Raw genomic sequence first — 15,105 nt, 5'->3', positions numbered from 1 at the left:
ACGGCGCTTGAAAGAGCTAGCAAGTCCTCCTTAGCTAATTACATCTAATGATACATCCTTGGCTTTGTGGAAGTAAGAGCTAGGGTGTGTACTGGACAATCCACTTTATAAATGTGTTTGGAAACACACTCCAAGATGTCCAGGCCCTGCCCCTGGGTTACTGTGGATAATGTGCAGGTGTGCTATTCACCCTGCAAGGGTGGGAGGGTGGGGTGCTGAGGAAACAGCAAGGGAAGCACATTTTAAAGTACGAGGCAGCAACCCACCCCTCTTCTCTGCTTAATGACTTGCTTTGCTGAATCTCGTTCGTGGCACTTAATTTGCACAGGGCCTGCCACACAGTAGGGAAATCCTTTGAAGGCTAAAACTGTCTCCCAGCCCAGAATGATGTCAGGCATCCTGGGCCGGGGCAGGAGCAGGGAATGTGCTGGTCAGAGCCCTGTCCTTCCCTAGAGCCAGCCTGGCCTCGGAGGCCACTGGGTCAACACTACCTAGCAGATGCTATTGGTGCTCTGGTGCACTCGCTCATGTGGGCCTGGGAGCTGCACATTCTCATGTGAAAATGAAGGAGGTGCCAGTCAGATGGCACCCAGGGGCCCCCAGGCTGGCCAGCTCTGCCCCTGGAACCACTGACCAGTCAGTTGACAGATCCAATTGTGAGAGAGACCCCCAGCTGGCCAGAGAAGAGCAGGAATCTAAAGGCCATCAGTTTGGAAATGAGGCACAGTGACTGTGCCACTGTGCTTAATGGACCACTGGGAAAGAGAATGCACAGAATTCAGAGCCAGCAATTTAATAAAGAGAGGGTGTCTCTTTATTTGAAGTTCTGTATTATTATCAGAAGGCCACAGCTGCTGAATTAAAAACAGAATTCTAAAATAGTTCATCAACATCAAACACACAGGGCTTAGAATAATCAAACGGAGTACAGTCATGCGTTAGCGCTAGGGATATGTTCTGAGAGATTCTGTCACTGTGGGAACATCAGTGTTCACACACAACAGTGTGCACACACACAAGCCTAAATGACATCATCTACTACACCGAGGCTGTACAGTAAGGTGTAGGCATTTCTCTTAGGCTACAGAGAAATGTAGCCTATATGGCTACATCCTATACGGCTGGATGTACTGCATACTGTAAGCAATTGTAATATAATGGAAAGCATTTGCATAGCTACACGTAGGAAAAGTACAATAAACACACCTTAATCTTATGGGGCCATCATTGTATATAAGGTCTGTTGTTGACCAAAACATCATAGTGTAGTTTGTGACTGTAATTAAAGAGGTAAACAGACAAGCTGGTGCTAGCTCTTTGAATCCTATAAAATACACATTACTCCACTACTAAGGCATTCCCAGAGTCCTGTGGAGGTTCAAATTGTAAAAAACGTGCAATACAATATTTATATTTAAATACCCATCCCCTGCCTTGTAATTTGTTTCAACACAAAATCTGATTTTTCTTTCTTTTTCATTTTTTTTTCTAAAGAACCCTGGAGTCAAATGGCATCTCATCTAAAAATAATTCCATCTTTTTGTAAGATTTAAGGTGGGGTTTTAGGTAGAAATGACGTTTCTGTCCAAATAGTTCAAATTTTGATTCCTCTGTAGCAGAAATAAATGTATTAAAAGTGTCTTTTCAAGGACAGCTGCACTACCTTGTAAATAAAGGTAGATTTCTAAAGTAATTGTTCATTAGAAGAAAGTGAACGAACCATTAAATTGGAAAATGTCTTACCTTGAAAAGTTGAGGAAATGAACATGTCGGGTGAATAAATAGGGCTGTTCGGCAGTACTTATATTTTTAATCAGTTCCATCTATTAAAAAAAGTACAAAATTAGCATATATAGGATCTGATTTACCAAGCCATATTAAGCTAAAGGTTATCCATCTAGCTCCTTCCAAACCCACATATTACCTCTGGACCAGGGCCGAACAGCTGGGCTTTGTGCAACATCTATGTGCTTCTTGGTGAATAAAATAAAACAGTGCCTTCCAAATTTATAGCCCTGTATCTAATTTAGTTGATTGTTACCATGAAAACCATGTGACAGACTAAGTCATTTCAACTGGAAAAATCAGTGTGTTGCTGTACCAAAATGCAAAAAAAAAAAGAGAGAGAATGCCTGCCGTCCCCTCCTTCCAGTCAAATCAAAGCAAAAGGTCAATCATTACTTTATATTTCTATAATGATTACTATTGAGATATAGAGAAATATTAAAACTCCTGCTGCAGAATTTTAAAATGGTAATAAAGTGAGGTACCCCTTCATATCTTCTCTTTGATTATAAAAATTTATAAGGAAAATACGTCATGGGAAACACACAAACCCCCAATTGTCTGGGTTTTTTGGTGGGTGGTCTTCTGAATTATTTATTTGCAGTGATCAGCAAGGCAAAAAGTAGTTTCTATTCATATAAACTAACTTTTATGGTCTTCTGGAACATGTCATGATACAGAAAATATTTAGTCAAATCTGTTAGAAATTCCATGCATTCTTAGGACTCCCTGATTTCCTGAACTCCACTTTCTCCTGATTTTCTAATTGGCTCCACCAAAATGGACAGGCTGTGAAATTTAAAAATTAAAAACCACATTGAAGATTGTTGCTTAGGATGAGCATCAGAAGTGCAGCATTTCTTGTTTTATGAAATAGTTCAAGTTGAAAACTGGAAACAAAGCCCGTCATCCACACCTTGACCACAGTAGCAAGAACGGCAGTTAAATCAGAGCTGGAACTTCAGCACAGTCTCAAACCTGACAGAATACCCGGGCCTGTCTTGTTCCCTAATGTCTGACACGGGGCTGACACATACATAAACGCTCAGCAAATATTTGTTCAGTGAATTAACTCCAACTCGTACATGCTGTAGAGACTGTTACACTAGAGTCCCAGCGTCTAATCACCTCGATTAGATAATCCTGTTCACAGTGATTGAAGAAATGAAACTGAATTGTAAACATAAATTGCAGTTCATAAACCCTATTACTCTATCAGTGGTGGCAGGTCTGGTAAATAATGGTCTGCCTGTCCCAAGCTTGAGTATAAAAGGAAATTGAATGCTGCCTCTATCTACTGTTTTTACTTTACGAACCCTGTGCATGTGCTTATTTGGGGTAGCAAAACATCCCACGTGGTCACATTGTTAATTTTGATTTTTGATGGATTTACCAACAGAATTACAGCTTTAGAAGCACAGCCATAGGTAATTTACCTCTGAAGGTGCCTGCTTAAATACCTCTTGACTATATGTATGTTTAATCCAAAGGCCATTAATGCTTTAATTTTTGGATGAATTTTATTCAGATATTTCTCTGCATACAGTCAAGAAGGCACCCCTAGTCATGGACAAGAAAATTGGAAGAGCAGGTCAGAAGGAAAACCATTTTCCCCCCATATTTCATGTTATATTATATTCTCTAAACACATGTCAATGTGTTAAATTTAATGAATGCACAGTAGTAGTTAGATTTTGAGAACAGTGTCATAATAGTCATAAAGCTGTCTATTTCACAAGAAAAAGTGGATTAGCAGTGACAATGTATAACTCTCTCCAGACGTATCTTTAAACACGGAATCAAGGGACTAATGCTCATGTTTATTGCATTTGCTGGGTGAAGGCAGAGAGCACCTTTCAGCTCCCAGCCAGGCTCGGCCTCACAAATGCTAAGACTGTCCCCACTTCCAGTCACAGCAGGGGCCTCCTCAGCACCTACTGCGAGTGCCTGGGGTCCCCCGGCTGCTCCTCCCCTGTGGCCCCAACCTGCCTTTTCTCTTGCTCAAGCATATTTGCCTAGTGGCATCATGGGTGGCAATGACACTGCTGAGAATCAGCACTGAGACCTCTGCTCCTCGTGGGAAGACACACAGGAGACAGTGCAGTGTGTCCTAACGGTGCCCCCAGACACTCATCGTCACACTTCATCCAGACCAGTCCCTCTCTGGTCCTGGCACTCTCTGCACTCCCACTTTCAGTCCGAGTCTTCCCTGGACGCCCATATTCAGTGGCCTCCCAAGTCATGTTAATCATACCTGTGCCGCCTCCCTCGACGGGCTGTTGTGGCCAGGCCGACCAGACCCCTCCATGCTCCTTCCTCACGCCAAAGCCTGACCAAAGCTCAGGGCTGATTTCCTCTCCTAGAGTGTTCTTCTGCTTCTCTTTGAATGTCCAAACCCTACCCTCTCTACCACTCTACCTTTGGCTAAAATGCTTACCTCCTCCAGGGAGCCTTCCTTCCCTTCCTTCTCTCTCTCTCTCTCTCTGTTTCTTTTCTTTCCTTTTTTTTTTTTTTAGATGGAGTCTTATTTTGTGGCCCCCAGTAGAGTGCCATGACATCACAGTTCACAGCAACCTCAAACTCTCGGGCTCAAGTGACCGTCTCACCTCAGCCTCCCAAGTAGCTGGGACTATAAGCACCCACTGCAATGCCCGACTATTTCTTAAGAGACAGGATCAGGTGGCACCTGTGGCTCAGGGAGTAGGGCGCTGGTCCCATATACTGAGGGTGGCAGGTTCAAACCTGACCCTGGTCAAAACTGCAAAATAAATAAATAAAAAATTTTAAAAAAGTTAAAAAAAAAAGAGACAGGATCTTGCTCTTGCTCAGGCTGGTCTCGAACTCCTGAGCTCAAGAGATCCACCTGCCTCTGCCTCCCACAGTGCTGGGATTACAGGTGTGAGCCATGGCGCCCGGCCTCCTTCCTAGACCTTTCATTCAACACCCATGATCTCCACTGTATGTCAGGCAATGTTCTGCCTGGGACTGTAGCTATGGAGATAACAGATTTGGGTCTTGGTGTTAGGAAGGTCAGAGTCTTATGGTGAGGTGGATGAGGAAGCAGGTGCAACCATACAATACCTTCCATGGGACAGAAGGCACATGGGAGAGGTACCTGTCCCTGCTGTAGACAGAGAGGTACTGCTTCCCCAGGGAGGTTTTCCTGAGTGGTTTGGAAGGGCCCGTATGAGTTAGATTTACAGCATTGCAGACAGAGCAAAGAGCAGATGTAAAGGACAGAAAAACAGTGGCACTGGTATTAAGAAAACTGCAGGAGTCCAATGTGCCAGAGGTCAGGGATGGATCGTCAAGGTAGCAGGTGAGATGAGACAGTTAGGCAGGTGCCAGGTAACTAAGAGCACTGCAGGACACAGGAAGGATTCTGACATTTATCTTGTGGGCAACAGCCAGCCAGAATTTCTCCCCCCAGAACTGAGGGCAGGGTGGAGAGCATCAGAGGGTAAGGAGTAGAGAGACAGAAGCTGAACTAGGAAGACCGGGCAACAAGCCCAACAGCAAGTGATGAGGGCATGAACTAGACAGCAGATGGCAGAGTGGTCCCCAGACAGACCAGGAGCATCTGCACCACCTAGGCCTGGTTAGAAGGGAGTTGGTTTTGAAGGTCTTTAGCTAGAAATGATGTAGTCTTGTTTGAACTTCTACAGCCCCGTGTCTGAAATCTTTTCAAGACATCCACTTTCTATGGTGCACTAGGTTTGAGTGAGATGGTAAACTCTGTGAAGCCTGGTGCCAGGCCTTCTTTATCCTCTAGAAATCCAGAAGCAGCTACCTGCATAGAATGTATGTCCCTTATTCGTGGAGTAAAGATATCACCTTTAGAAATCCTTTTTCTGGAGTCAAGAAAGGTATAGCTAGCTGAATGCAGAATTCTCTAGGACTCAGGCAATGATTTTAGCCTTTCTGGGACAAACTGTACGTTCCTTATCCTAGGGTTGCATAGAGCAATTGACCTTTATAATATCCAGGATGTAACAACACCAAACAAACCCCCATTTTCTGAGCACCTCCTCGGGGCTATGCACCGCACCAAGATGCTCTTACATGCACGTTGTCACTTCATCCTCACAAAGATAAAATGTACAGACCGAGAGAGTGCCACACAGGAAGGCTGCACAGATTGCTTCAAGTCTCACTGACACAGGAAAAAGAGGCAGGATTGAAACCCAAGCCTTTCAATTCCCCAAGCCCTGCTCCATATCACCGGCTACAATCGACTCACCACTCCCACTGATGTTTGATCTGCACATAAGCTTTTAAGATCCGAGAAAAGGGTTAGTTTGCACAACATCTCTAGGGAATAGAGAGGGGTTATGGGAAAATAAAGTTTCTACCTTTCCTGGGATGTGCTGAAGAGTGGAAAGAAAGTTCTAACACATGTAAAAATATTGAGTAAAAATACAAAAATACAAGCTTTAAAATACCAGCGAGAATATTCTTTAAAAGTTCTAGATGGGAAAATAAGAGAATAAACAAGAAAAAGAAATGAATTTTGATGCTAAAAAAAGGTACTTATGCAATGGAATGTATCCAAAAGAAGTTCCATCACGATGGCTGGGAGGGTGGAGCAGAAAACGGTTACCTACAGTTCTACTGAAACAGTCACACTTCGGTCCCTCTGCCTTTAGCGAGTGCTTGTCAGCAGTCACAGTTTCTAACCCTAGAAATTGTGTCTGCATTGGGTCACTAATGAACAACCAAGGATGCCTTTGCCGGTAGGATGAGGGGAAGGCTGGTCCTGTTTTGCAAAGCATCTTATATGAAAGAAAGAGCATGTTTTTAACACATCAAAGGAAAATAAGGAGTATCTAAGGGGAGGATTCCTGGGCCCTTTAACCTCAGAGGCTGGCTGAAGGCTGGGGTCACCTTTTCCTCTCCTTGGAGTAGAGGAAGCCCCTCTAAGCAGGAGGTAGGATGGTCTGCAGGAAGCCATCAGTGCGACCCAGGCCTACGTGAAGAAGAGGCCCACCAGAGGGCGCAAGGACACGAGCCAGGCAAACAGGCTGGGTCTGATGACACAGAAAATCAATCTCAGGAAGAAACACGTTTTATTATTCAGGCCTGTTGCTTCTTCCTCGTTTTTAAATTTTTTATTGTTTTTCCTTTCCATCAAGTTTCTCTTAGTGGACTCAGTTGTTGTCCACAGGGCTCTAAGACAAGATCTTGCCGGCAGAGCTGGGTGGAGCACTTCCCACACCTGTGGGCCGGTCCCCACTCCTCTGAAGTCAGGGAGCTCGCAGGGTCATTCTAAGAGAGTTCCCAAAAGTTTCAAGCAAAGGAAACACTTCCTGGAATAGTGCAGGATCCTTAGGCAATAACACTAAACCTTCAGGAAGGGAAAGAAACATATCCAGTGGTTTGAGAGAGTCTCCCCTGACAAGAGGAATTTTCCTAGCTCAGTGGAGGCTTCGCTTTAATAAAAGGAAAACTTCCCAGGACCCAGAGCCTTTCATACAATGATTCTTCACTAGAATTGTACAGGAGGACCTCCTGGGGAGTCCCCCCCCAAAAGGTATAAATACCTAGGCTCTATCTTTACAAATCCAACTCTGTATTTTGCAATGGGACCTAAATATTGTGAAAAAGGCCCCCAGCAGATTTTGATGACCATCACACTAAAGAACTATTTTTTAATGGCTTCCTGCTGTTTAATGAATAAAGTTCCAACTTTAAGCATAGCATTCAAAGTTCTCTAGGATTTGACACCAGTTTACTTTCAAGTCTTATTTTTCCACAATTCTAATTTTTTGGGGGGGGTACCCAGAGTTTCTGTTGCTCAAGCTAAAGTACAGTGGCGTCATCACAGCTCACAGCAACCTCAAACTACTCAAACTACTGGGCTCAAGTGATCCTCTTGCCTCAGCCTCCCTCGTAGCTGAGACTATAGGTACATGCCACTGTGCCTGGCTAAAGTTTTCTATTTTTTGTAAGATGGGAATCTTGCTCTTGCTCAGGCTGGTCTTGAACTCCTGGCCTCAAGTGATCCTCCCAGCTCTGCCTCCCAAAGTGCTAGGATTACAAACATGAGCCACTGTATCCGGCCCACATTCTTCTTCTTCTTCTTCTTTTTTTTTGCAGTTTTTGGCTGGAGCTGGGTTTGAACCCACCATCTCCGGCATATGGGGCCAGCACCCTACTCCTTAGAGCCACAGGCGCTGCCCCAGCCCACATTATTCTTAATTTACATTACATTCTAGTCAGTTTCCTACACATACTCTTCCCTATAAAGTGGACTGATCATTCTTTCCGAGTGATGTTGCTTTGAGGATTAGAAATAAGGTGCTTAAACATCCACCATAGTGCCTGATGTTCAGTGTCACCTTAATTGTAGTTCCTCAATAATTATTTATCATAGTGAACGAATAAACAATGAGAAATGAGTATGCGACTCTTCTTGATTAAACAGAACCCAAATGACCACGCCTTAGGGTAACCTAGCGCTTCTTCAAATCTAACACAGTTTCTGTGGGTGAGTTTCAATTTTTGTGGGTCTCACTGCTTTGGAGTCACCAGTCAGGCTTGGTGAATGAATAAATGTGTCACAAACACTCGTGATATGACCTCTAACCACATAAGACTGGAAAACACTAGGTGAAACCTAGGTGAACAGATTTTTTTGTTTTTGTTGTTAATTCTCCAAGTCTTTAAAATGTACACAAATCATTGTGAATTGATTCATTCTGACAAGGCACACAGCATTTCCCACATTTATTGAACTCATGGTATTGCCTATCTTTCATTGTCACAGGGGATCCAGATTCTCAGGTGCACACCAAAGGAAATGCTGATGGGATGGGTTTGGCATTCGGAGGTAGAGTGACAGGAGATTCTATGACATAGCCTATAGCCTCCTGAGGGACTCACCCCAGAGTCTCTAGGAAAAGGGCCATTGCAATCCTACATCTAACAGGCTCTGCTGGGGGTGCCGTTGCACAGCGGATAACCACTGCATCAGGGGAATGGCTTCGGCATCAGCAGTACCTGAATTCAAGGTCAGGCATCACAGATGGTCATTATATTATACATACTACGTTTGGAAAATGGCTTAATCTGATTTTCTTAGTTTTATCATCCATAACATAGGGATTCATCACATCCACTCTGGTCTACTTTCAGGTCCAAAAGAGTTAAATGAAATAATGAAGTAAGACAATTAGCATGTAGTCGTAGACGCTATAGCCCATTTGCAAAACTCAGCTTCAACAGAAGTAGAAATAGTAAAATTATTTGCTGTCTCAACATTTTCAGCTCTTCTCCAGCAAGAATGTAATAATTGCGGATTCATATGTCTATGATATATCTGTGGTACCCTGACCTTTCTTGTACTTATAACAACGTTCTGAAAGATAGTATCAGACTGTTGATAAAGACAGTTATAATTTTTTTAAGTGATCACATCCTAAAATTTCTGTAAAACAATCCCTATCTTTCAAAACTGTACATAATCTCCATTTTCCAAGAGATCTTGGGAACTGAAATACGATTTTAGAGCATAAATGAAATGATGTCATTGTGGGTTTGTATTATATGTTGTGCAAAGGTCCAACATTTGGCCAGCAGCAGCTGTCCATGCTCTGCTGTTGAGGCAGAATTTTCCAAAATATAAACTTCAAAGGTGTTTCTATTTCCATAAGGACAGATGTAAGGGGATTTTTATAGGCATCCTAACATTTGGTATCTTCACGCTGCCTTCCCTTCTTAATAATCCCTTCAGTATCTTGTTCCATTAAAAAGATTTTAACGATTTTGCATGGATATGAGAGAGAGAGAGAGAGAGAATGTGTGTGTGTTTGAGATGAGTACCCTCCAGAGAGAATGCATGTGTGAATTTGACTCTGGCCAGAGGGTACTTTTGTGTGTAAATGAAATGGTACAGATAATTCCAGTCTTATTAAGGGACACTATTCTAAAGTTCATTTGTAAGTCAGGAGTTTGGAACTTGGAATAAATTTTCTCATAAAAGAAATGCTCTACCCAGTGGATAGAGTCCCGGGCTAGCCCACAAGAGCCTGTTTAACCTATGCTGCACCAGAAGCAGAATTGTCATTAACTCTAGAGAACAGCGATTTCAAGGGAAGAAACTTTCAGAGTTAGACTGTTTATGGGTAAAAGAACCACTAACTATAAAATTTTCACTAGTCTCCTAAATCATTTCCCTCTTTTTCCTTTAATAAGTCTCTGAGAAGAGAACCTATTCATACCACAAATTATTTCTTAAATCTATTAAGATAAAATAATATTGCTTTTTCTCTGCTTGTTTTATGCACTCTGAAACTTTAGAAAAAATGGATACGCAGAACAAGAAAAAGAGTTTCTCTAAACATTATTGAGCTATGACGTACTTGGAACTTGGTTTCTTGTCATTTTGTTTTCTGGCTACTTCGTACGTGCCAGAGCCAGATGAGCAGATAAGCAGTTGTCGCTATTGTTTGTTTTTATGCCAAAATTATAGATTTGTTTTTTCTACCTTATCGTTACCTTTCCCTTAGGTTTTTAAAACTTGTCTTATAACTTTATGGGAATAACTAAATAATGAAAAATACTCTAGCTCACACTGACCACAGGAATCAGAGTCGTTTCAACTACACAATATATAGATGATGCTAGCAGTTATATAAATATATTGCAGAATCACAGGGCTGGAAAGAACCTTACAAAATTGTCTCGTGTATTCCCTGGCTTCCAGACAAGCCAGCCATTCCAAACAGATGAGAGCTAACCTATATTTCAGAGGCGAAGGATGACTTTGTCTTTAACCCTTTTTGGATCTAACCATCTATCCTCCGTTTGTAAATTACTGTTGATTTTTAAATCTGAATGATTCAATTCACAGCTACAACTGAACTTGACTTCCTTATGGTTGCTCCTTAAAGGAAACAAAGTAGGTTCATCTATGCAAAACTCATGGCAGATTTAAATACTAAATTTTATGTACTCTCTTCCAGAACATTCTGGAATATCCTAACATCTAATCCTTTAGTACCACTGTCTTGTGTTCTCTTGCTTGTTGTCCCCTTACTCAGCAGTCGGAACTAAGATCTGGCACTTGTGTTTTATAAGGCAACGAAAAACCGAGCACAGGTTCCTCATACATGCATTACTTGAGTATAATCTGGTAAACAGGCCTTAAAAGTTAGACTCAAAAGAAAACCAAAGTGAATACTTCTAATAAAATTGCGTTAACATAGGCTGTTTATTTATACTTGCTTTCAGGTAGTTAAAAGGGCATCACCAGCCTAATCCTCATATTCATGCTTCAGTCAAGCAGGGAAATCAAAGCACACTTGACTTTATTAAACAAAGTCATGCACAGAATGCGGTAGCCTTAAAGGCCACCAAGGATAAGTCTATACTACAGAACCTGCAAGCGGTAACCTCAAAATATTAATAATCTTTGCTCAGTGGCTCACGCCTGCAATCCCAGCACTCTGGGAGGCTGAGGTGGGTGGATTGCTTGAGTTCAGGAGGTCGAGATCAGCCTGAGCAAGAGCAAGACTCCGTCTCTATTTAAAAAAGAAAGAAAAACAAAAACTGGCCAGGTGTTATGGCACGTGCCTGTAGTCTCAGCTACTCAGGAGGTTGAGGTAAGAAGATCGCTTGAACCCAAGAGTTTGAAGCTGCTGTGAGCTATGATAACGCCAAGGCACTCTACCGAGAGTGACAGAGTGAGATTCTGTCTCAAAAACTTAAAAAATAATACCAACAATATAATTTTTGCTGATTGGTCACTACTGTTTAAACTTGGTACTTAAGAGACTCTTTAGTGGGAGTTTTTAGATGACCAGGCATTTTGATCTTTATGTTATAGAAGACACTAAACATACTGACGTAACTTTACAGCAAGTTGTGTCAGCTTCGCTACTGTCTTACCACAGTCCCACTTCCCCCCGGGATAAAGGGGAAAGACGGGATCAGAAAATTAGGACTGAGATTCCCTCTGTTTGTGAGGGTCTAAATGCCTTGAAAGTGAGATTATGGTGGCAATGTTCATAATTATGATCGCCCCCTGATATGAACCATGTGTCCTGTTTATTCCCTATACTCGTGTAGGATATATTCATGGGTAGCTGCTCATCCGAAGCATTTCAGGGGACAGGAGCAAGTTTTTGAGACTAGGCTGACAAATGTGACCCATGAAGTGACTGTGAGAACACCGTGCCTAACTATTCTACATTGGCAAGGCACCTCCCTGAAGACAGTCACCTCTACCTCTATAGAGGTTTATACAGCAAATCAGCCTTCATAGCTTCCTAGAAGAGGATAGCACTCCTAACCAGCCACTCACACGTCCATCTGCATGGATCAGCTACACTGGGGACAATTGTTCCTGTAGAATGGGAATTCCTTTCTTACCACTGAATACTCCAGACAGTGCTCCCAAAGCCTAAGATCTCTGAGCTTACACTAACAGGAAGCTTGTGTCTCCCATCGCCCAATCAGATTCCTGGCCCAAACAGTATTTTCTCTTCACTATAACCATAAAGATTTAGGACACCCTTGAGAAAATACAGAGGAAAAAATATTCTGAAAAAAAAAATGCTCAATTTGAGAAGGTGTGGGCATGAGCTCAGTGGTGTGGCTATTCGAGAGGTACGTATTGCTAATTTTAGCTAAACAGATGAGTAACATCAAGTGTATACTGTCCTCCATTGGTCCTAAAAAAAGTACCCCTTCGGGGAAACTTCCTGGTTTCTAGAATTACTGCAGAATCCTTAACTTCAATTTCCTTCTACAGTCTGGTAAAAAATACAGCATAAACTTGAAATGCTGACCTTCATCTGCAGTAGTCTGGAGGATGTCCGGTGAGGCACCCACCAATTACACAAATGAGCTGAAGCAAAATACAATTTAACAACGGGCAGAGTCAACTTACTTGTTCATTTTTAGTAAGCCTGGTTTTGTTGTGAATGTCTGATGTGACCAAATTAAATCCGTGCTTCTCTGACAAGATTCTCAGAAGCAAGACCACAGTGCGGCTCCCACACTTGCCTACTCTGTTGTATACCACCTGGCTCGGGAAGGGTAGCACCTGCGGGGAGAACAAGAGAGCGAGCATGAAATGTCCGCGCCAAAATACTTAGGATGCTTCCCTCAACTTCAGGACAACAGACACTTGTTAGATCTAGACGAAAAGCGTCTTTATTAGGTTACTCAAAGGACAGAAGTGATGAACTGGTATTAACCTTCAGGGCATAACTTGAGAGAAGTCTTGGTCTTGTTATTTGTCTGCACTGGTACTGACAGTATTTCACGCAGTCTGTAAGATCGATCATGAAGCTTATTGTATTGCTTCTTAGGAAAAAATATACAAGTACTGTAGAACCACTATAAGTTGACCATCCATGGGAGTAACAAACTGGTCAACATATGAAAGTGATCAAGGTAAGGAACTAGGCCCACCGTACTGATAGGTATAAAAGGTGCATGTTCCATCTACGAAAATCAGGTCAACTTAAGGAGGTGGTCTATGTAGGGAGGTGGTCAACTATGGTGGTTCTACCGTATGTACTTGAAGGACAATTTTTTTTTTGGCCAGCTATATTATGCTTTTTCAGAACAACTTAATTTACATTGTTCAAGGAAAAATATGGTAATTAAAATCACCGAGATATAATTCACATACTATAAAGTTCACTCTTTTAAAATGTACAATTCAATAGTTTTTAGCATGTTCATGAAGTTTGCAATCGTCACCACTATCTAATCCCAAACATTTTCATCACCCCCAGAGAAACCCCGTACCCGTTAGGAATCACTTTCCATTTTGACCATCACCCTGTACCCTGGAAACCATTTATCTACTTTCTGTCTCTATGGTTTTGCCTATAGGATTCTGGGCATTTGATATAAATGAAATCACACAGCGTGTGGTTTTTTGTATTTGGCCTTTTTTACTCAGCATGTTTTTCCAGGTTCATTCATATTGTAGTATGAATGAATACTTTATTCCTTTACAAGCTTCATGATATTCATTGTATAGATATATTTGTTTGCACTTTCATCAATTTTTTATTAATAAATCATAGCTATGTACCCTAATGCAATCATGGGGTACAATATGCTGGTTTTATATACAATTTTAAATATTTTCATCACACTGGTTAACATAGCCTTCACAGCATTTTCTTAATTATTATGTTAAGACATTTATATTCTACATTTAGTAAATTTCACATGTGCCCTTGTAAGATGCACCGTAGGTGTTGATGGCCATTTTGTTGTGAATGTCTGATGTGACCAAATTAAATCCGTGCTTCTCTGACAAGATTCTCAGAAGCAAGACCACAGTGCGGCTCCCACACTGTCCCACTTTTTGGCTACCATGAATAATAAACATTTGTGAATTAATTTTTTGCATGGACATGTTTTTGATTCTCTTGTGTATATACCTAGGAGTACAATTTTTGGATCATATGGTGGCTCTATGTTTAATTTTTGGAAGATCTGCCAATTGTTTTCAATACAACTGCACTATTTTATATTTCTACCAGCAATGTATAGGGTTCTAATTTCTCCACATTCTTACCAACATTTATTATTGCCTTTTTTTTGTTTATCACAGCCATCTCAGTGGGTACCAAGTGGTATTTCATTATGGTTTTGATTTACATTTCTTTAATGACTAATGATGCTGCATATTTTTTCATGTGCTCATTGGCCATTTATATATTTTCTTTGGAAAATTTTTCATTCAAATCCATCACTCATTTTAAAATTGTCTTTTGTATTGTTGGGTTTTTAGAGTTTATATATACACATATTCTAGATTTGCAAATATTTCCCCCCATTCTGTGGGTTGTCTTTCACTTGTTTGATACTGTCCTTTGAAGGACAGAAGTTTTTAATTTGGGGGCTGGGTGTGGTGGCTCATGCTTGTAATCCTAGCACTTAGAGAGGCCTAGGCAGGACTGGTGGAGGCCAAGAGTTGAGATCAGCCTGAGCAATGTAGTGAGACCCCATTTCTACAAAAAATGGAAAAGAAATTAGGTAGGTGTGCTAGCATGCGCCTGTAGTCCCAGCTACTTGGGAGGCTGAGACAGGAGGATCACCTGAAACCAGAAGTTTTAGGTTGCAGTGAACTATGATGACACCACTATACTATAGCTGGGTGACAGAGTATGACTCTGTCTGAAAAGAAAATGCTCTTAATTTTCATGGAGTCCAATTTATCTAATTTTTCTTTGGTTGATTATAATTTTGGTGTCATATCTAATAAACTATTGCCTAATCCAGAATCATAAAGATACACACCTATGTTTTCTTCTAAGAGTTTTATAGTTTTAGTTCTAATATGTAGTTCTT

The 15,105-nt window shown here is 41.5% G+C and overlaps 1 protein-coding gene across 1 annotated transcript in view; it reads right to left on the bottom strand.

The window, feature by feature from the left end:
- The window catches only part of UST (uronyl 2-sulfotransferase), a 316,617-nt gene that overhangs the window by 103,740 nt on the left and 197,772 nt on the right, over nt 1–15,105 (bottom strand). Inside the window, exons 3-4 of the mRNA XM_053592529.1 lie at nt 12,677–12,832; nt 1,744–1,823 (exon numbers count right to left, since the gene is read on the bottom strand). Of these exons, the coding sequence (XP_053448504.1) occupies nt 1,744–1,823; nt 12,677–12,832 (236 nt within the window). The remainder of the gene's footprint in view (nt 1–1,743; nt 1,824–12,676; nt 12,833–15,105) is intronic.

Source organism: Nycticebus coucang, chromosome 5, assembly GCF_027406575.1.
Source record: "Nycticebus coucang isolate mNycCou1 chromosome 5, mNycCou1.pri, whole genome shotgun sequence".
Classification (NCBI taxonomy): domain Eukaryota; kingdom Metazoa; phylum Chordata; class Mammalia; order Primates; family Lorisidae; genus Nycticebus; species Nycticebus coucang.
The sequence above is the reverse complement of the archived record's forward strand: the minus strand, read 5'-3'. Positions and strand labels throughout refer to the sequence as shown.